Here is a 21,330-nt window from a genome sequence, read left to right as displayed (position 1 = left end):
TCGTCTCCATCCACTCCACCTTGTCTGCACTCTTTTCTTCACGTCTCGTCTGCACTATGCACCCCTCCAGCTCAAATACAAATAATAGTAATAATACAGAAAGAATGAACTGTCTTTACTCCACAGACGTTCCCAAAGTGTCTCTCCTCCAGAAGTCTTCCTCCTCTCCAGTCACCTGCCACGCTACAGGTTTCTATCCTAACAGAGCCGAGATGGTCTGGAAAAAAGATGGAGAGGAGTTTCATGAGGGTGTGAACAAAGGAGAGATTCTCACCAACAATGACGGGACCTTCCAGATGAGTGTTGACCTGGATGTCTCATCAGTCAAACCTGAAGACTGGCACAGATACAGATGTGTGTTTCAGCTCTCTGGTGTGAACGAGGACATCGCCACCAGACTGGACAAATCAGAGATCAAGACCAATGAAGGTGAGTCTGGAATCAGGATCAGATGAGTGATGAACATGGGAAACACACACTTAAATTACTGCAATACCCTGCGGTTCATGTTGGATGAGAAAGTTTGTTTGTTTAGGTTTTCTTTCTGTCAGAATAATTTTAAGACCTAAATCAGTTTAGACCAAGTTGTGTTTTTCCACCACATTTTTTCCTTGCTGAACATTGATGAATATAAAACATGTTCGTGTGTGGCCACTGATTATCTGACTAATGGACAGTTTTAGAAGATTAAATAGTAAATGGGGGAAAATGTATATTTTGAAACATATGTTCAAATTTATTGGCAGTGTATTGAAATTTAATTTAATGGCAGAACTTTTATTGTTGGAATGAAAACAAACATTAGTGAGACAAATATGTAGTGACCATAAACAAAGCTTTTGTACATGATTGTTATCTGATTGGAAAGTTTTGTTCTCACCTTTTGTTTGTTCTGTGATCCACAGGAAATTCCTTCTTCCTGATCATCTCTGTTGTTGTTGCTGTGGTTGAACTTGCTGTCATCGCTGTGATCGCATTCATTGTTTACAACAAGAGGACAGGTGAGAAACAAACTTCCTGGATTTTTCTTGTATAATGCAAACAACAATGATGACATAGTGCTAACAATAATAATGATAGTAAGTAGGGCTGGGCTATATCATACCGTTCACGGTAATACCGGTATAATGTTGGGCAACGATAAGAAAATGAAATATCGATAGAATATGGGTAAAACGCGCATGCGCAGTGTCTTTGTTTACATACGCACATGGCGGCGACGCAGAATGAGAAGAGCGAAAGCGGATCGTTGAATGAAACGGATGAACCAGAATTGGTTTGTAAAAATGCTGCAACATCAGTGGTGTGGAACTGGTTTAGCTTTCGTCTGTCAGATACACAACAAAGCACTATTTTTGGTAGAGCATGCTAGCGGGCCGTCGTTATTACCGTGTTTTTTGGAAAATACGGCACACTTAAAATCAATCCTTGGATTTTTCTGAAAATCGACAGAGCCCCTTATAACCCCGTGTGCCTTATGTATGAATTCTGGTTGTGTTTACTGACCTGGAAACGATTTTATGTACACGGCGCTTGAAAATCTGTCAAATGTTTCAGTACGACTTTGCTAAGCTACGAACCCGCACCGCTTGATGGATTGTCGGAGCATTACGGCTATCGTAGGGAGGAGCCTCGCGGAGTGATACGTACTGCGCTTCAACATAATATTACCGTATTGTGTGTGTATAACCTCTTTTTAAGTTTTGTGGATATTATACATGGTTATGCTGAAGATATGTCGGCCAGTTTCCACTGGAAATGCCTTTTGGTTAAAGGATTTGCATTTGCACTGTCAATTTTTTATATAACTTTAATGCACATAAAAACAGCTGCTTGTTTAAGTGAAAATACATTGATGGTTTGTTGGGGTTTTTTGCACTAATAAAGTTGTGGAGTTGTAAAGTATTTTGTCTAGTGTCAATTATATCGTTATCGCAAATTTTCAAATGTATATCGTGATAAATATTTTTGGTCATATCGCCCTGCTCTAGTAGTAAGAGTAATATGACTTAATTGAAGTCATTATTAACAGTTTTCAAAAGAAAACAAACAATGCACACAGGATTAAACAGGTAACAACCAAAAGCAGCGTAAGCTGAGTCTTCAGGTTAATATTAATGTATTTTAACACTTTCTCTGCCAGCAGGATGATCAGACTCTTTTAAATCCTCAATATATTACAACGATATTCATTAATCATGCTCGTTGTGTTTCATAGCTTGCCCCTTCATTTCTCTGCACATGTAGATTTTTGTCCAGTTACTTCACTTTTTCTTCTTGTCTGTTATTTACTTTTTTCTGCATCATTTTTCTTTCTGTCTTTGTGGTTTTTTTGTTTTTGTTTTGTTTTTTACACCTGAGCTACAGTTTGGGTGTCAGGGAACAAAATAACCACCAACTCAGTTACTGAAACCCAAACATTGTTTCTCTTTTCTTAACCATCAACTCTGCCAAACAAACACATCCTAAGGTACACCTTTACCTGCATTAGAAATGTGTACGTTCTCTACCATCGGTCGCTTTACTTATAAATTTTACACGAGCACATTTTGTGGGAAAAGTCAGAATATATCTATAAACACATTAGTGAGTAAGCCCAGTGTCTATGTTTTTAATTTTACAAATTAAATTAATGCTTTTGTCCAGATTACAAAATGAAAATATGAAATTATGTTTGATGCCTTGTATAATACATGAAAAAAAAATTGTGTTAACATTTATAACAAATTATTAAAATGATGTATTTTTTCCTTTTTATTTCAGACAAACGTCCCCCATCTCGTAAGTTAAACTTTGTCCCTTTTCTCTAATCTCTTCTCCACACTAAATTAAAAAGGGTTTCTGTACTCTAATCTAAACAGTCTTTCAGGGCTGTTTCCTGTTGTGTTCGGTTGTTGTAAAAGTGACAGATGAGAGCAGGATGTGGACTAACATTGTGTTTCTGACCTACAGCTGTAGAGAACCGTGAAGTCCAGGAGCAAATGATTCCTCGAGCCTAAACCACAAACAGCTCTGCACACAGTGAGTTACTTCATATTTGTGTCTCATGTTTTAGCTTTCTTTTAAAACGTATGTAAAATAGTGGCTGTAGTAAAATCTCCTTTTTAAATATATTTTTAAAAAGTGCTTTAGTATAACTTTAATCATATTAAAAGAAAAATGCTTTCAAAAAACAGTTTCATGAAATGATTTAACAAAATGAAAACAAATGTGTTAATTCCCTTCAAAAACATATGAAGTAAATATTTGTTTGAATCAGGAGTATTTTAGATCTTAATGAAACTGTAAGTAGATTATTTGTGGATCTGAACAATCCTAACATTTATTGTGTTTCTTTTTATCTCTGTAGGTTTATGGATAAACCTACAGTGGAGCTGAAAGAAGATGTGGTTCAGCTCATTCTTCTCCATAAACTAGAATTCATTGATTGTTCACATCATAAAATCTGTTTAAAAAAAAATCTAAAATATAGTTGCAGATGCTGGTTAATCAAGAAGTTTGAAAATGAGCTGGCAAATATTTAACATAAACATCATAATGGTGAAACGAAATTATTCTGAATTTGTTGTTTTCAGTTTAAAAAAGTCTTTCTTTGAAAGATTTAACAAAGATGTGACCGCCTGGAGAGACATGAAACAATGGAATCATCACAGCAGTTGTAGTACAATCATAATTAAGCCTTTGTATGTTCATCTTAACTCAAAAATCCAATAGTTTAGTTTTTCTGGGGTTTTCTTGTAAATTGTTGCATCACTCATGAATGCTGAGATTCCCTCACTCTCAGTGATAAACGAATCATAATATTTTTCAAATTTTGTACATGTTTACTTGTGTATTTCGTAAAATTTGATTTAAAAGACAATCTTGTGTTGAATTCCAGGAGACCTTAAAAGATTTTTCTGTATGTCTGAATTTTTTTCTTAATTAATGAAGATGATGTTTATTCTCTGTTGTTTGATTTAAGACATGTTTTGAGGGTTTTTGATTGTAGAGTTTAGTTCAAGTTGAGATTCTGGAGGGTTGTGTGGGTTATGTTTTTAACACATTGGTAGATGTGTTTCTGCTTATAGTTCAGGATTTTTCAAGGTTTTCCTCATTCGTCTGTAAACTTTTAAAAATTAATTAGTAGAATATGTATCAGTAAAACGGCATTGCTCTTTCTCTCCTTTTCGTACTTTGGTTGTCAATAAAGTCCCAAATAATCCAAATTGCTGTGACTTTTTTGTTATAAAATGTAAACTTAGCTACAGTTTCATAAATACGGCCTAAATATTAATGGACTAGATACAATATAACTTGTGATAGTAGCTCAGTAAGTTCAGGTGTCATAGTGACAGCTCAGGTCCATTAAGTGTCCTTGTGACAAAGGACCCCACGGACACAGCGTTGCAAGATGGTTCAATGTTTATATATTTTTTTGTCTCCACTCTTTTGGTTGTGCAGCTTTGCAGCGGCTGTCTCTAGCACAGTATACAGCAAACCGGGGGTATTGACCAGCCAACCCCAAGAAGTGACTCACCTCCTTTTTGGTCTTGGGATGCCCTGCCAGCCTCCTAAGTGGTACTCCAGATACTGTACCTCCCTCCATCAACACTTCTTTGGGTTGGCCATGAGACCCGCCTGCCTCAGGGACTCCAGGACTGCACCTGCTCCACATTCTCTGCCCAGGTGTCACTGTGTATGATGACATCATCCAAAAAGTAACAGAATATGCAGCGTGAGGGTGCAGCACCCAGTCTAAAAGGTGCTGGAAGGTGGCAGGGACTCATCCAAACAGAAGTGTGACAAATTGGTACAAACCAAATGGATGACATTTGACTGAGTCTAGCCCCTCTGTTGTACAGGCGCTGCTGATGTTCCTGGGCCTGGAGCAAATTTTCTCCCAGAAAATATGAAGCTTTGCTCTCTGGTCCAAAACATATTGAATCTCATTCTTCTAGAGTTTAGTTCAAGTTGAGATTCTGGAGGGTTGTGTGGGTTATGTTTTTAACACATTGGTGGGTGTGTCTCTGTTTATATATCAGTAAAACTGCATTGCTCTTTTTCTCCTTTTTGTACTTTTGCTTTTCAAAAATCCCAAATAATCCAAATTTCTGTGACTTTTTTTTTAAAAATAAAATGTACACTTAGCTAAAGTTTCATGAATACAGCCCAAATATTAATGGATTAGCTACACTTTAACTTGTGATAGTAGCTCAGTAAGCTTAGGTGTAATGATGCCAGCTCCAGTCCATTAAGTGTCCTTGTGACAAAAGTAGTGTGTGTGTGTGTGTGTGTGTGTGTGTGTGTGTGTGTGTGTGTGTGTGTGTGTGTGTGTGTGTGTGTGTGTGTGTGTGTGTGTGTGTGTTGTATTGTGGTTCGATGTTTGCTTTTGTGGATGTTTATTTTTTTCATTTGGTTTACCAACACTAGACTTGACAATTTGCATATGATGAAGTAACTGACCTCACAGCCCATTGTTCCTTCAGTGGGCTGGTTTCAGCTATTGTGTAAATGTACTGTTTATAAGATTGGGGAAACCTGCAGTCAGCTGAGACTGAAGAAGTCACTTGGATGAGTGACGAAATGTTTCTCCCACTGAAAACTCTACGTCCAGATGAACAGAATCAACCTTTTGGGAACACCACACTTTATAGACTTGTGCTTTCCAGAATGGTCGCCTGAATCAGGTAGAGTATAAAAGGAGCCCACCTGCTTTTAGAGGGGTTGGGTTCTTTGGCATGTGTTGGCACGTAAACTCATACTTTATTTAATAAAGACTACCAGAACTAACAGAAAGTCTTAAAATCCAACATTATATTTTAATTTTTATATGTAAATACATAATATCCAGTCTGTAGCCTTTCGGTTTAGACAATAATACATAAATATTGCCTCTTTATTTGTTTTTTTTTTTTGTTTTTTTAAATAAAATTCAACATTTCTGATTTTAGGAATTGATCGTTTCATTATTTTATCATTGCAGCAACGTTGCAGAAAGAGAAGGACACACAGCTATTCCAGCTGATTTTGCTGGAATAGGTTTCCAGATGAATTTGTGGGCGGATTAATAATTGCATCTGGATTACTTGGGGAAGTTATTTGTATATGAGTGTAAACACGAGCATAATTTAAACTACTTTTAAAATGAAATTAGTAAGAATATGATTAAGTACAAATAACTCCAGAAAATATGTGATAACAGCTGTGACACAAATATACATGATTGGTATGTGTCTTTAATCCCTACGTCACTTTAGGTCTCTAATCACAGATTAGGCGCTACTAGCTCTTTGTTTCTGCCTGAAGCGTTTTACTTTCCAAAATAAATTAGTAAATAAATAAACCTCGGTTCTCTCATTTTGCCTGGTTACTGGTGAGGCGCATCCAGCTTTGAATTCCTATTGGTCAGAGAGGAGTCACAGCACGTGCGGACTCAGAGGCTGTAGTTTCATTTTGTGGCAAAATTAAAACAATAAACGGTTGTATTATTTTTTTCTTCTTATATTGAGAGAATTGAATTGAAAATGAGGACGTTTATGATGCTGCTTCTTTACTGGACAGCGTCTGTGTCTGCAGGTAAGCTTCATAAAATGAAACTGTTCTTTAGAGATAGTGTTGCTCTCAGGTGGCTCAGGTGTTACTGTAAACAGACTCTCGGCTTCCACATATTCAAGATTCAAAGTTTATTTTTTATTTCGCAGTTTGTTTGTTTTTGTTGTTGTTGGTGTTGTTTTTTTACAGAAGTACAAAGGCTTCAACAAAATGTTGCTTCTCACCAGCCTCCACGCTACAATGATCAGTAAAAGAAATAAAATACAGTAATAACAAATCCAAAATAAGGATTGTTAGTGCAAAGTCTTCAAGCATCCTACTGGTTCTGCAGCTGATGCTCTGTCACCTCTTTCCAGATGTTGGAGGGAAAACAGGCTGTGAGAGGGCTGGTTTGGGTCCTTGATGTTTGTAGCTGTTTGCAGAAAGCCTACAAACAGCTACAAACATCAAAACCTAAATGAGTGTTGGTTTACAAATGATTTTTGTTGAAATTAAATTTCTAATTGTAGACGAAGAAAAATTTAAGCTGCTCATAATGTTTTATGGTGTAAGGTATAGAAGTGTAATATTAGCAAAAAGGGAAAGAAACAGTTGTAATCTGCACAATATTTCAAAAAAAATAAATAATAATTTACTGGCAGCCTATGGTCGGGTTAATGCCATAATAAGGACTGTAAATCATTACTGATGCATCATGAAAGTATAACCAAATCAAAATGACCTACAAACAACAGTTTTTACAAAACAATATTGTAGTTACAAAATGTAAGTTTTTAATATAAGATGATCTGTAAAGATAAAACATTGATTCTTAAATCTATTTTTGTATTTATAGAGGAGACACTACCCACATAGCAAAATTGGTGTGGCCTGGATCTGTCCCACACAATGTGCTTACACGTGGCCCACATACCGCAAAGGATGACGGCGCTTTAGTGGCCCAGATCTGGTTCGCCAGAGGCGGCCCACACATGGGCCAGCACAAGGCCAGTTGCAAACACACTGGTGGTCCTTTGCTGGCCCAGAAGAGTTTCAACTCTGGCCCCAGATGTCAGCCTAATGTGTACCTTAATTAAGCCATGTAATAAAAACATGTGCATAGTAGTGCAAAAGTAACATGACAAAACTCTGTTCAGACAGTGAATGAACAGATTCTTATACAACGCTTTTCACGTTCCCAGATTATTGAAAGTGGTCTATACAACATGTCACATTCACCCAACCACACGCTTTCTCTAAACTGAGTACTTCCTAACTACATTCACACTCTTGACATGCAGACTGGAGGAGCCAGGGATAAAACCGCTAACCTTCTGAGCAGTAGGTGACCTGCTCTACCTCCTGAGTTACAGCCACCCACTGGCAAAAATGAGTAAACCGTCACTAGGTTTTGTATAAGTGTACACTACAAACCTGTCAAACCTGTATTTGAAACGTTGGCTACCATAGCAGTATAGTATTGCAACATGGCATTTGGGTCTCCTAACTAAAATAGGAAAATAGGAACATAAATAGTGCCATCATTGCCAGACCTGACCCACATCAGGTTGACATACACTTTGCCATGACACCAGTCAGTCAGAAGTGCCAGCTTGATGCCGGATCCGGGCCAGACCTGTTTTCTGTGAGCCTGGGCCACATACACCAAACCACAATCGGGCCAGATGTGGCATGCCATCACATAAACAGTGCCATCTATGCCAGGCTTGGCCCATACCTGGATGACATACATCTTATCATGCCAGAAGTCAGCCAGCAGTGCCGGCTTCACACCAGATCCGGGGCACACCTGCTTGCTATGTGGGTATAGTTCTTTTATTTTGAAAATGTGCTGATTTTTAAAGCTGTTTCTCACTACATTAAATATTTCTTACAGTGACCCACTCTATGAAGTATTTCTACACTTGGGATTGTCACGGTTTGCCAGGGCAAGCCGTGGGGATGTGGGGGAAAGGAGGACCCAGAACGCTGGACTCTTCACTGCAAGTGGTTTGTTTATTTACAGTGCAAAAATGACAATAAATCCCCGTGCTCTCCCTTTACTCCCGTGTCGTGTCTTCTTCCCAAAAAGTCCCTGTTTAGTGCTCTCTGCTCCTGTGTCTCTGCACTCCCCATGCTCACTGCTCTCTCTTGTCCCACACTCCTCCTGAGGAAAACAATATAAAACACTTAATCCCAGCAGACATACACTCACTGACTTTAAAACTAAACTAGAAGACTGATGTGAAGTCTAACACAATAATCCCACATCGGTGGAAGCTCCATCGCTCTCCTAAATAGCTCCCCCGACGAGCCCAGATCAGCAGCAGGTGTGTGGCAAGGACTTCGGGTGTGGCCAGTCCCCTAGCAGGGCCACACCCACCAGGCCTGAAGGTGGCTGTGACTAGGCCACAGAAAACACATGCACACACACACCTGCCTACACACAAATGTGGACAGAACAGTAGCAGTGCAGATGAAACACACACCTAATAATAATAATAATAATAGCGCACACTGCTCATGGACCCCGAGTCCCCAGAGTCCATGACAGGGATGATTGATGAAGTTCAGATGATTCGTTATGACAGCAGCACCAGGAGAGCTGAACCCAAACAGCAGTGGATGAACGTTGCAGCAGATACACAGCACTGGGAGAGGAACACTGCATTTTTTCCTCCATTAATAATTTAAAGCAGCGCTTCAACCAAACTGGAGGTTTGTTGATGTTTTTACTGACACATGCTGTTAATGTTTTTTTGTTTGTTTTTGCAGTACATTGAAAATTTGTCATTTAGATCACAGTCCGAACTCTTGTTTAGATGGTATTAACTTGCCTTGACCACAGTGGCTTAGTCTTGAACCAAATACTCAATTAGATGGTCAAAGGAAAATTAACCAACAGCAGGTTTGATGATTAAATCATGATGAAAGTATTTCATCCAACTAAACTCCAAATATTTACAGGTTCCTGTTTTTTTCTACAATTTCTCAGTTAATCGATTAAACTGTCCATGACAGTTTAATCGATGTTTATGTAATTACTTTAAAAAAAAAAACCTATTGTTTATATTCACATTCACATTATGCAGGAATACGATTAAACTGTCGATTAAACTGTCATGGACATTTTAATTGTTTGGACTCAAGAGTGTGAGACTTGTTTGTTACCGTTCCTGTTGCCACCGATTTTCAGTCCACTTCAACAATTTCAGCAAATGTGTTTGTTTGTGAGAAGTTGCTAGTAACAAATTTCTCAAAAATACAATTTAAAATGAGTTGTCTCTTTGTTATGACACGATGACCACGGGAGCAGAACACACAGACATGTTTTGGACACAGTGCAGGGGGTTATACTTACAGTGACACAAACAACACAATTCCGGTGTTCTGGGAATCCATCCTACCTCAAAAAACATCCTACCCAATGTTTCTGCGCAGCCGCCGCGCATGTGCAGAACACCAAACCCAAATTAGCTTCTTTTTCTCTCACCCATCCGCAATACTTCTTAAAAGTTATGGTTAGGGTTATGGTTAAGGGTAGGGTTAGGTTTAGTCACAAGTCACCGTCAAATCATAATACGGGTAGGACGTCAAAGTAGGATGGTTTCTCAGAACACCGGCAATCACTTTTTGGCACAACACCGGGAGGGGACAAGCATCGAAGGCGTTTGGAAAGGGAGGGGGGATGAGTGTGTATCAGTGTATGTGTATGCGTTTAAAATTAATACAAATCACTCCACTGAGAAACTTAATAAGATTTTATCCACTGAATAGAAAATAAATTATACAGTGTATACCCAGCATAACATGAACTACACCTGTCATAACATAAAAATTTATAAAGACCAGATGAAACTAACCTTTTTTTCATATGAAAATATTTTACTTTCAGTTTCGTTGATTTCAGTGACGTTTACTCTCAGAGTAAATCCCTTTTGGCTCTGATCGAGGCTAATGGTGACGTTTCTCCTGGTTCTCCATTTTAGCTTTTTCTGGACAAGCAAACGCATAAAGTCTGTTAAAGGTTTGGATGTTTATGGTCACAATGAAGAAGATGAAGAAAGAAGAAAGATGAAAGCCTTCATCTTCTTTCTTCTCCTGGTAATACAGGGGGCAGCGGCAGGTCAGTTTGACTGTTATATTTTTGTCTTTTTCTATGTCAGATTTATGGAATTTGAAAGACAAATGGACGGACTGTTTGCTCCCCAGAAAGTTCCTGTACGCTAAACATTTAGTTGTAATGGATCCTAGTAGAAAATGTCAATGTTTAGAAACAATCGATTATATTATACAGATAATTAAATCGTCTGTTTATCTTTTCAATACCTAATAATAAACATTAAAGTTTAGATGAAGGCAAAGATTAAAACAAGGCGACATATTATGGGCAGAAATCTGTGCCATCAGAAACTGAATTTGAATAAGTTAAATTTGAATTGCTCAGATTGAATCTGAATTGTAACTTGACTAAATGCTTTTGAAAACTGAATTTGAATTAGTCTAATTTGAAATTGAATTTATGGTTTGAAAATGATCATCACTAAATTAAAATTGAATTTTATATTTTGAAAATGAATTGATTTGCTTTGAAACTGCATTTTATCCTTTAAAAATTCAGCTCTTGAATAATTTCAGTTTCACTTCTCACCATTCAGTTTCAGTTCTACAATTCAGTTTTTTGTGTAGCGTGGCGTAAGCCACCAAGTAACCGCTGTGGGCCTCTACTATGACTGGTACGAACTTCCAGGCCCAAAACTCTCACAGGACCGAGTCCAGAATAAACAGGACCAGAGGGTCAATATCAGTAAAAGATGTTCAAAATTTTATTCATATAACAAGACACCAAAGTTTTAAGAAAAAGAAAAAAAACCTAAAACATCACTACAACAAAAAGAGGTAGTATTGGTGCAACCAGACAGCAACGCGGCTATCACCTGAGGGTTTGTTCCTCCTTGGCGGTCCCAGGTGCTCATCACTCTAAAAAGAGACAATTCCACCTCAAACATATACAGGCCCAACCGAACACTTAAAGCATGCACTAAGTGTTAGCTCAGGCAATAACGGTGGTAATACAAAAGCACTCTTAATAAACCTTAATCACGGCAAACCCACACACAGAGCACCTCTAAAAAATCCTCATTCCCCCAAGGTATGAGCCCCACTCAGGGATTGCACGTTGCCCGCTTAGTATTGCACCAACCCAATAAAAATAAACAAAACCCGGGATAAAACAACGAAAATAATTAAAAACGGTGACCCTGCTAAAATCAAACAAAAACACAACCACACAGAGAAGGAGGAAAAAACAGTGACAAGTTCGCATGTGCAGCCTGCCCTACAGGAGGGAATACAATATAAGTTAAATTATAATGCATAATAGACTTTTTTCCTTTTTTTTTTTTTAAATGTCAAATTTAATAAATTAACATACCTCGAGTAGGCAACTGTATTTGCTGCACACCTGATTTGTCTTGGCCTTTTCTTCAACAGAAATCACTACTAAAACATAAATTATAATAAACATCAAATACATTTCAACAAAATTTAAGAAAGGACACTAAAAGACAAACAGCCTGTACCTTGAACCTCATCTAGAGGTTTAAAACCACAGTTTGCGTCGTAGGCAATTAAACTTCTCGGCTCTTCACCTACTCACGCATCCATTACTCACAGCCGCTTGTCAGTGGGAATCATCAGCACCTGTTACTACTCCCTCTTTTATGCCCTCCATTGAGTCCCCTGGGTCCGAAAGCCTTCACCATTACATTTGGAACTTACATCCGGTTCCGGTTCAAGCGCAGATTAATAGAACTACGTTTTACTAGCGGACCGAAAGTGCTACTGACGGGAATGTACAGCATCTTGAGCTGAATTAAGACTTCAGAAGTCATTCGTCATGTCGAATGACCAGCGGATAAACTCTCAGGTTGGTAATAAATGTATTACATGTATAAGAACAAGCGTCATGTTAACAAATGATAGCCGTAAGGTAACTTTTATGCTTATTGTAGCTGTTAGCTAAAAACGCTAATTTAGCGTAGTTTGCCCTGGATTCAGCTTTGACAACAAATATGATCGACTGTTTCTAGTAGAATTCCAAAGTTGTCATCTTGGACCCTCTCAGAGTACCCCCTCTGTATGCTTGCAGAGACCCCTACAGTAGGGAAACATGCAAAACAGTGTCCAAACCTTTGTATTTTAGCTTTATTTATGTCTTACACAGCATCCCAACTCTTTAGCTAACTTAATAACTTTAGCTAAAGTGAATAGTTAGTCTAATTCATTAGTGCAGCATTACTGGATCACCTCTGTTTGAAGTGATATAATGTGATATACAACTATCACTGAAACAGCAAACTTTGTAAATAAGCAAACAACACTTCTCATTCTCTAAACGTTTGGCCACAGCTGTAGATTACACTATCAGTGCTTGTTCACTCTTGACACTCATTACATTTCAAAATTTACTTTGTGCATTTACAGGTAAACAATATCTAATATTTTATCTAAATGACTGCTTTGTCTTTGAAAAGGGTGAAGAGCCTGAGGCCAGTGACAGTCCAGTTCTACTCCAAGTACACCCTTACGGTGTGTTCACACCGAACGCGATGGACGCGAATAAAACGCCCCAAACGCCCCTAATTGACGCGTGTACATTCGCGTCTCAACGCGTGTCCAAGAAAAATCCATCGCGCCTCAAAATATGATATTTTGACGCGCGTGAACCGGAAATGTGGGAGGAATGTGGGAGGGAGTTGTGCCAGACTGGTATCTTTGCAAGATGGCAGCTATCGAGCTAGCGCTTGAAGAGAGAGTCTCCCTTCTCTATGTACTGTGGAGAGCAGAGCAGCGGCGTAAAAGACGTCCTCGCCGTACCTGGGTCCATCAGGTCCTCCAGAGGCATGAGCAGTTTGGTGAGTTTCACCACTTGCTCCAGGAGCTGCGCCTGGATGACGGCCGATTCCAGCGCTATCACCGTCGGCCAGTTTGAGGACCTGCTTTCCCTCGTCGGTCCCAGCATCGCCCGCCTAGACACCAACTACAGGCGCTCAATCCCACCTGCAGAGCGCCTGTCCGTCTGCCTGAGGTTAGTAAAACTATTTAATACGGTAGTCCTTTATTGATATCTGTGCTAATATGCTAATCCATCCAGTTATACACTGCTAACATGGATGTGCTATGCTAACAGTGAATGCTGTCGGTGTTTACTGAAAGCAAACTGTGGTACAGAGACGACTCTTTATAATATTTCTAGTGATACTCAGAAGCTCTCATCAAGTCCCGATTTAATTCGATTTATGCTGTTATCAGTGTTTGCGATGATAGCATGGCTGTGGTGTCACATCAATGTATGCGCTCGGTGTTTGCTGATATCAAACTGTAGCATTAGGACCACTGAGTTAACCTTGTAGTGATACTCACTCCTTTTTATTTAGACCTGGTTTAATTCTGGGATAGTTGAATATTTGTATATAATCCCTGCAGCTGTCAGACTCTATAGCATGGGTCACAGCCTTTATTAAAACAGAGTTAGATAAAACTGTGAACAGTTTGGTTCATCTCTAGTTACATGGTTCTATCTTGATAAGCTGTCTTATCACAGATTAATTTTTCAAAAATATTAATGATTTAAGCAAGGAAAGGGCTACATGTCAACATACAACTCTTTATTTCTATTAATGTCTTACTTCATTCCTACCTGATTGACATGTTTAGGAATTATGAGTGATTGGCTCACTGTAGTTGTGAAAGTTGCTACCAATCAAATTATGATATGTTAAAGTTAAAACAAAACACAACTGTTTTAGATATTATCTAATATACATTTTGTAATTATCCTTATAATTACAAAAGGTTTTATGTAAGATTTAAGTTTTGTGATTTATATCTGACATCACAAAAGTATTTTGGAATTTGAATAATGTATTTTGTAACTGCAGTACACATAATACTGATTTTGAACAATTTTGTCCAGGTTCCTTGTCACCGGGGACTCCTTCAGGACCATCGCGTTCAGTTTCAGAGTCGGTGTGTCCACGGTGAGCCAGATCACCCCCCAGGCAGCGATGTCCATCTGGGACTGTCTAGTGGACGACTTCATGGCTGTGCCTTCACCTGGAGACTGGCGGTCCATCACAGAGGGATTCCAGGAGCGCTGGAACTTTCCTCTGTGCTGTGCAGCTCTGGATGGGAAGCACATCCAGACAAAGGCACCCCATATATCATATAGGAGACACACACATTGATATACACTAAATATTCATTTCATTTCTTTTTTGTGGTGCCCAAATTGATGCACCTGCTTGATTTTGTTTAAACAATTATTGCACACTTTCTGTAAATCCAGTAAACTTCTTTTCACTTCTCAAATATCACTGTGTGTGTCTCCTGTATGATATTTAACTGACATTTTTTATTGTAACAACCAACGATTTATACAGGAAAATAATGTCTATTAACAAGGTTGGCCAAACTTCTGCATCCCACTGTATCAGTATATTTTGTCATTAGTATAATATGAAATAAATTCTACATGTGTCAAGTTGTGTGCCAACATTTGCTGTGTAGTAGAACTGAGACATTAGTCATTATAAACATTTATTTGAAATAATATTAAAAGTCTCAAACAGAAAAACATTAAACATAAATATATAAAATATAAGAATTTACAGAGAGACAGGAATAAAAAGGACCAGCTGCTCTCCAGAGCAGGAACAAGGCTGAGGAGGAAATGCTCCATTGGAGACTGATGTGGCCTCTTCAGGGACACCAGGATGGCCAGCTCCACCGCCGATGGACCGTCCTGGGACCCGTCCCTCATCTGCCTCGGAGCCGTCCTCCTCTGTGGGCCTGTAAAACAGCACAAAACACAAAGAAATGAGAAGGCTGCTACTAGATTTTAATTTCAACATTGAAAAAAAAAAAACAATAACAGGATATAATCAGATTGGTTGTAGATATTTAGTAAAGGTGATCACAAGGGAATCCCACCGACTAAAAAGGTATCAGTGCTTGCTGTACATATCTGTGGGTGCAGCAGCAGGAGCTCAGGGACTGGGGATGCTCTGCTGCAGAATCAGTTGGTTCTATCAATACAGTATTAAATGTTAACAGGTTGGATATAATAATCGTAGAGTAGACAGTGGTCCCTCATTTATTGCAGGGGTTCTCAGAATAACTAGCCCCTGGTCACAGTTCTCACAATTGATTCTCAAAGTGCAAACCTTTGTAGATTGCAAAACGTAAAAGTATTATTATGCCACGGTTTGTCTTCATCTGCCCGCCACTTTCGTGCGCCTTTTTCCCTCACGGTGCAGGTGTCTATTTCCGAATGAGGCTCATAGTTATGGGTGTTTTTGTGCTGTTTTTTCTATTGGACGCGATGGTTATCAAAACCAAACGTGATAAATTTGGCAAGCGCAGGAGATTTGTCAATCAGGCTGCAGAATGCAATGCTGTACTGTGCAATAAAAAATCAGCGAAAAAGCAAAGCAGTGACGGATGAACAGCGGGACCACTGTGTGCTGTTTATTAATAAACAATAAAATATATTCCTAAATGACAACATGCATAAAAGCAGAACGGTATTTGTACGTCAGTGGGAAAATAGCGGTGGCTTGCTAGCTTTTGTGCGGCTTCCCGGGTCAGTGAAAACTTTCAAAAGAGAAATGAATGAACTTACCAGGTTGCCCGATCTCTTCACATATCTTCCTCCAAGCTCGGTCCTTTTTATTCCTGTCTCGGTACTGAAAGCAGCTGGTGTTGTACAGCTCCGAGTTGTTTGCTACCGCATTGATTAGCCTTCCCCTCCATTGAAGTATGAAAGGCTTTGGCTGGATCTGCCCCTTTGACCTAGGTAACAGCCACGTCACCAGGCTCCTGATTGGTTGTCGCGGCGCGATTTGACGCTGGAGTTCAGATTTTTCCAACTCGAGCGGTAGACGCGAAACGCGCGTATGCACAAAATGCAACACAAAAACTCACGCGCGTGGTTTTATTCGCGAGTCAAACGCGCCAGACGCGCTACACTGACGCGCGTTTCACGCGTTTTGGCGTTTTCGCGACGCAAATCTGCTTCCGAATTTTCGCGGGACCCGCAATCGCGCGTCATCGCGCCTTTCCATTGACTTTACATGTAAACCTGACGCTCTATTCGCGTCCATCGCGTTCGGTGTGAACACACCGTTACAGTGGCTCACAGGACAAGGCCACATTCCTGTCCTGCCAGAAGAGAAGAGAAACTTCAGAGTCTTCATGCAGTTCAACCACACCTGTCATATTCCATATGACAGGGGCCTCAAACTCCAGTCTTCAAGGGCCAGTGTCATGCAACTTTTCCATGCCCTCGAGGACTGGAGTTTGAGACCCCTGCTGTATAGTGTTCATGCAGTTTTCTACCCCACAGTTACAGCATGTCTGACTGCCTGTTCAGCATATGCAAAAATATATGATGAGTTTAAGCATGTGATGACTAAGGCCTTCCATTATGGTGTTTGTCATCACATGTCACAGACATCTGGATGATCATTTGGAATAAACTAAAAACTTGTTACTTCATCTTTTATCTTTATTATTATTATTGTTCTTATTTTACATTTTTCATTGTTAGGCATTGGGTTTATTTTTAGTAGTCCTTTCCAACTTCTTTCCCCTCTTCCATGTTACTGTGTCAGCTTGTCAGCATCTATTTGGGTTTGGAAGTGGAACAGAAAGTAAGGAAATCCAAAGTGCCATTAAAACCAGGAGAGGTTCTTATATTTCAGAAGGAGGGATTAATTCAAAAGAAATGACCTCAATGCCATATTTTATTTAGGAACCCTAGAGAGCACTTTGCAAAATAACACATTCTTATAATTTCACCCTCAGATGAGCCAAGCTACAACTGTCAGGGAAGGTGATGTAGGTACAGAGCATATGAGAGTGGTTAAGTTAATGTCTCTTGTCTAGATGAAGGCACAAAAGGGATCAATAGCAAGGCGTAGACATTCAGTATCTTCAGTCTTCAGTGGACACTCCATTTCTGGCACAAAACACCTGTAAAAGATGGTCGATTTAGGAGGTGACCCGACAACTTCAGCCTGTGAAATATAGTAATGGAGCAGTATGCTTTAAAAAACAAAATCTAATTAAGCATGCACTCAGTACCCTAAGAATTATTATGGTAGTTAAACACAGTGATAGTTGTATATCATATTATATCACTTCAAACAGAGGTGATCCAGTAATGTTACACTAATGAATTAGACTAACTATTCACTTTAGCTAAAGTTATTAAGTTAGCCAAAGAGTTGGGATGCTGTGTAAGACATAAATAAAGCTAAAATACAAAGGTTTGGACACTGTTTTGCATGTTTCCCTACTGTAGCATACAAGCATACAGAGGGGGTACTCTGAGAGGGTCCAAGATGACAACTTTGGAATTCTACTAGAAACAGTCGATCATATTTGTTGTCAAAGCTGAATTCAGGGCAAACTACGCTAAATTAGCGTTTTTAGCTAACAGCTACAATAAGCATAAAAGTTACCTTACGGCTATCATTTGTTAACATGACGCTTGTTCTTATACATGTAATACATTTATTACCAACCTGAGAGTTCATCCGCTGGTCATTCGACATGACGAATGACTTCTGAAGTCTTAATTCAGCTCAAGATGCTGTACATTCCCGTCAGTAACACTTTCGGTCCGCTAGTAAAACGTAGTTCTATTAATCTGCGCTTGAACCGGAACCGGATGTAAGTTCCAAAAACAATTTTGGAACTGAAATTGAATTGTAGAACTGAAACTGAATGGTGAGAAGTGAAACTGAAATTATTCAAGAGCTGAATTTTTAAAGGATAAAAAGCAGTTTCAAAGCAAATCAATTCATTTTCAAAATATAAAATTAAATTTCAATTTAGTGATGATCATTTTCAAACCATAAATTCAATTTCAAATTAGACTAATTCAAATTCAGTTTTCAAAAGCATTTAGTCAAGTTACAATTCAGATTCAATCTGAGCAATTCAAATTCAAATTTAACTTATTCAAATTCAGTTTCTGATGGCACAGATTTCTGCCCATAATATGTCCCAAACTATTTGATGATTTCCGGGTTTAAACCGTTCGTGATGCATTTTTAAGCGTTGTGACTCTGCTGTCTCTCCAAACAGTCCATCAAATAAAACATCAGTGAGGAGGTCTGATGATAATCTGGTGACAGTAATTAAAACGTTTATTTTAAAAACTAAGTACTATTTTAATTTTCATGAAGGTTTAAAACATTTTTACACAACAGCTGCTCATTAAAGTTAACTAAAGTTCATTTAAGTATCTTTATAAATATTATTTTTATTTTATTATTATTTAAAAATTATTTGTTCAATATATGAAGAGCCACATGTCGTAACTAACGAGTAGTTACACCCGGATATGAAGTTCACTGTTTTTCTGGTGTTATTGCTTAATTAACAGCGCAATGAGGTGACTTTTGTTGTGACGTGGATAAATAAAATAAAATAGAATTCAATTGAACTGAATTGAGATGCAAATTAAATCATTATTACTTCATAATATCAGATAGTTTATGTATGTAAAGTGTGAGTACACTACACATACCATCATGAACTAATTTTGGTATCACTGCTGAATGATCAATAAGAAGCTGCAAAGATATGGGAAGTAAAACTTTCTGTAACAATTTTAAGCTTTAAAAAATCTATAAAAATAATATAAACAAAGAAGAAGCATCGATATGCTTCAATCAATTCATATAATCTGTAATCAAAAATTGAAATGCAAAAGAGAACAACTCACTTCAGAGGTCATGCTGCGTAACAAAAGCAAAACAGATTAAAAAGAATATGTATTTTGTTTAACAATGAAAACAAAATAAAAATATAGTTAAATTAAAACCTATAATGCGTTCAAACCATCAATCATGAAAACTGAATTAAACTAAACTGAAGGATAAACAGACAAAGAGGGAGCTGAGTGTAAAAGCGAAGCTCTCAATTTACCGGTCGATCTACGTCCCTACCCTCACCTATGGCCACGAGCTGTGGGTAGTGACCGAAAGAACGAGATCGCGGATACAAGCGGCAGAAATGAGCTTCCTCCGAAGGGTGGCTGGCCTCTCCCTTAGAGATAGGGTGAGAAGTTCGGCCATCCGGGAGGGGCTCAGAGTAGAGCCGCTGCTACTCCACATCGAAAGGAGCCAGTTGAGGTGGTTCGGGCATCTGACAAGGATGCCCCCTGGGCGCCTCCTGGGTGAGGTGTTCCAGGCATGTCCCACCGGGAGGAGGCCCCGGGGCAGACCCAGGACACGCTGGAGAGATTATATCTCTCGGCTGGCCTGGGAACGCCTTGGTGTTCCCCCGGATAAGCTGGAGGAGGTGGCTGGGGAGAGGGAGGTCTGGGCCTCTTTGCTTAGGCTGCTGCCCCCGCGACCTGGCCTCGGATAAAGCGGATGAAGATGGATGGATGGATGGATGGATGGATGGATGGATGGATGGATGGCTGAAGGATAAACAACAGTTTTAAAACTTTCTGTGAATAATCAGGTTCAAACTAGAATTTGAAGTTTTGAAGAAAAGAGGATCAGAAAAATGACATTAAAGACTGAATATCTATTCATAAATCTATTTTGTGTTTTTTGAAGGGACAGCAGGATTATTACAGGATGTCCTTAATGTGCTGTAGTTTTTCTTATTGTGTTATTTAAAAAATAACCAGATTTATTAGTCTGTGTTCCTGAGATCTCACAACATTAACTGTTTCTTACAGTGACCCACTCGCTGAAGTATTTCTACACTGCGTCCTCTCAAGTCCCAAACTTCCCAGAGTTTGTGGTTGTTGGGATGGTTGATGATGTTCAGGTTGATTATTATGACAGCAACACGGAGAAAGCTGTGCCCAAACAGGACTGGTTTGCCAGCAACATAGATCAGCAGTACTGGGAGAGTCAGACTGCAAAAAGGAGGGGTGACCAGCAGTGGTTCAAAGCCAACATTGAGATTGCAAAGCAGCGCTTCAACCAAACTGGAGGTTTGTTCATGTTTCATTTTTACTGATATTTGCTGTTAATGTTTTCAGTGTGTTTTGTTTACAGTAGTAAACAGGTTTGCACACATTAAATGTTTCATTCAGATTACAGATTAAAATTATTAACATAATAATACGTAATAAATGTAGAACTACAGTCTGGGAAACTTTCATTTAATCCAAACAGCTTTAATGATCATGTTTGTATGAACTGCCATAATTTAACTGTTTAGTTGATCAAAATAATCAAATAATAAAGATAAATTCATGATATTTGAAGTTTTCGGTTTATATTTAGGACTTTTTACCTCTGAAACCTTGATGGTTGTTTTTGCTGCAATTTCTTAATAATCGATTATTCATAAAATAATCTCCAGAAAATCAGCAGGATCTAAATAATCAGTCTGAGGTGTGTTTGTTTTACAATTATTGTGAACCAATATTTGACTTTTAATAAAAACAATCCTGGACTGAAACTCTCCTTCAGTGGAAGCTTCTAGAAAGATCTGAGGACAGTCTGGTGTGTAGTTTTCCCGCAGTTATACGATTTTTGTTAGAACGATAGGAGGCTGCAGAGTTTCAGAGGATGGAAATTTAAACCCAGGATCAGGATCTGAGTTTGCTGCTCAGGATCCATCTTACTGTGTTTGTCTGTTCCTGCAGCTCACAGGAAGTCGCTCCGTGTCTCAGTTCAGACGACCCTCACAAATAATCACGTGTTGTAATAAATTATAGAAAAAGAAAATATGTCAGACACCATCAACAGCATCTTAGGATGAAATAATTTATCA

At 38.8% G+C, this 21,330-nt stretch overlaps 4 protein-coding genes and 1 long non-coding RNA gene across 6 annotated transcripts in view; 4 read left to right on the top strand and 1 right to left on the bottom strand.

Annotated features, from left to right (window-relative positions):
- LOC143414483 (class I histocompatibility antigen, F10 alpha chain-like) overlaps positions 1-4,208 on the top strand; it is a 44,705-nt gene extending 40,497 nt beyond the window's left edge. The window contains exons 6-8 of the mRNA XM_076878929.1: positions 2,764-2,781; positions 2,953-3,021; positions 3,350-4,208. Coding sequence (XP_076735044.1) covers positions 2,764-2,781; positions 2,953-2,999 — 65 coding nt within the window. The 3' untranslated portion in view covers positions 3,000-3,021; positions 3,350-4,208. The remainder of the gene's footprint in view (positions 1-2,763; positions 2,782-2,952; positions 3,022-3,349) is intronic.
- The window catches only part of LOC101471753 (class I histocompatibility antigen, F10 alpha chain), a 111,794-nt gene that overhangs the window by 3,158 nt on the left and 87,306 nt on the right, over positions 1-21,330 (top strand). The gene's annotated exons all lie outside the window — the stretch shown is intronic.
- LOC101471461 (class I histocompatibility antigen, F10 alpha chain) overlaps positions 129-21,330 on the top strand; it is a 76,057-nt gene continuing 54,855 nt past the window's right edge. Inside the window, exons 1-2 of the mRNA XM_076878922.1 lie at positions 129-429; positions 20,282-20,542. Coding sequence (XP_076735037.1) covers positions 213-429; positions 20,282-20,542 — 478 coding nt within the window. The 5' untranslated portion in view covers positions 129-212. The remainder of the gene's footprint in view (positions 430-20,281; positions 20,543-21,330) is intronic.
- LOC143414716 (uncharacterized) lies at positions 11,336-12,194 on the bottom strand. The gene is made up of 3 exons (XR_013095406.1): positions 12,096-12,194; positions 11,948-12,015; positions 11,336-11,493 (listed from the first exon to the last, which is right to left on the bottom strand). It is a non-coding gene; the product is annotated as an uncharacterized LOC143414716 (long non-coding RNA).
- On the top strand, positions 13,215-15,058 carry LOC143414641 (uncharacterized). Its single transcript, XM_076879430.1, has 2 exons — positions 13,215-13,603; positions 14,492-15,058. Exons 1-2 carry the CDS (start codon positions 13,344-13,346, stop codon positions 14,760-14,762), a joined length of 531 nt encoding a protein of 176 aa, XP_076735545.1. The 5' UTR covers positions 13,215-13,343; the 3' UTR covers positions 14,763-15,058.

The sequence above is a fragment of the Maylandia zebra genome, linkage group LG22 (genome assembly GCF_041146795.1).
Source record: "Maylandia zebra isolate NMK-2024a linkage group LG22, Mzebra_GT3a, whole genome shotgun sequence".
NCBI lineage: Eukaryota > Metazoa > Chordata > Actinopteri > Cichliformes > Cichlidae > Maylandia > Maylandia zebra.
The sequence above is the reverse complement of the archived record's forward strand: the minus strand, read 5'-3'. Positions and strand labels throughout refer to the sequence as shown.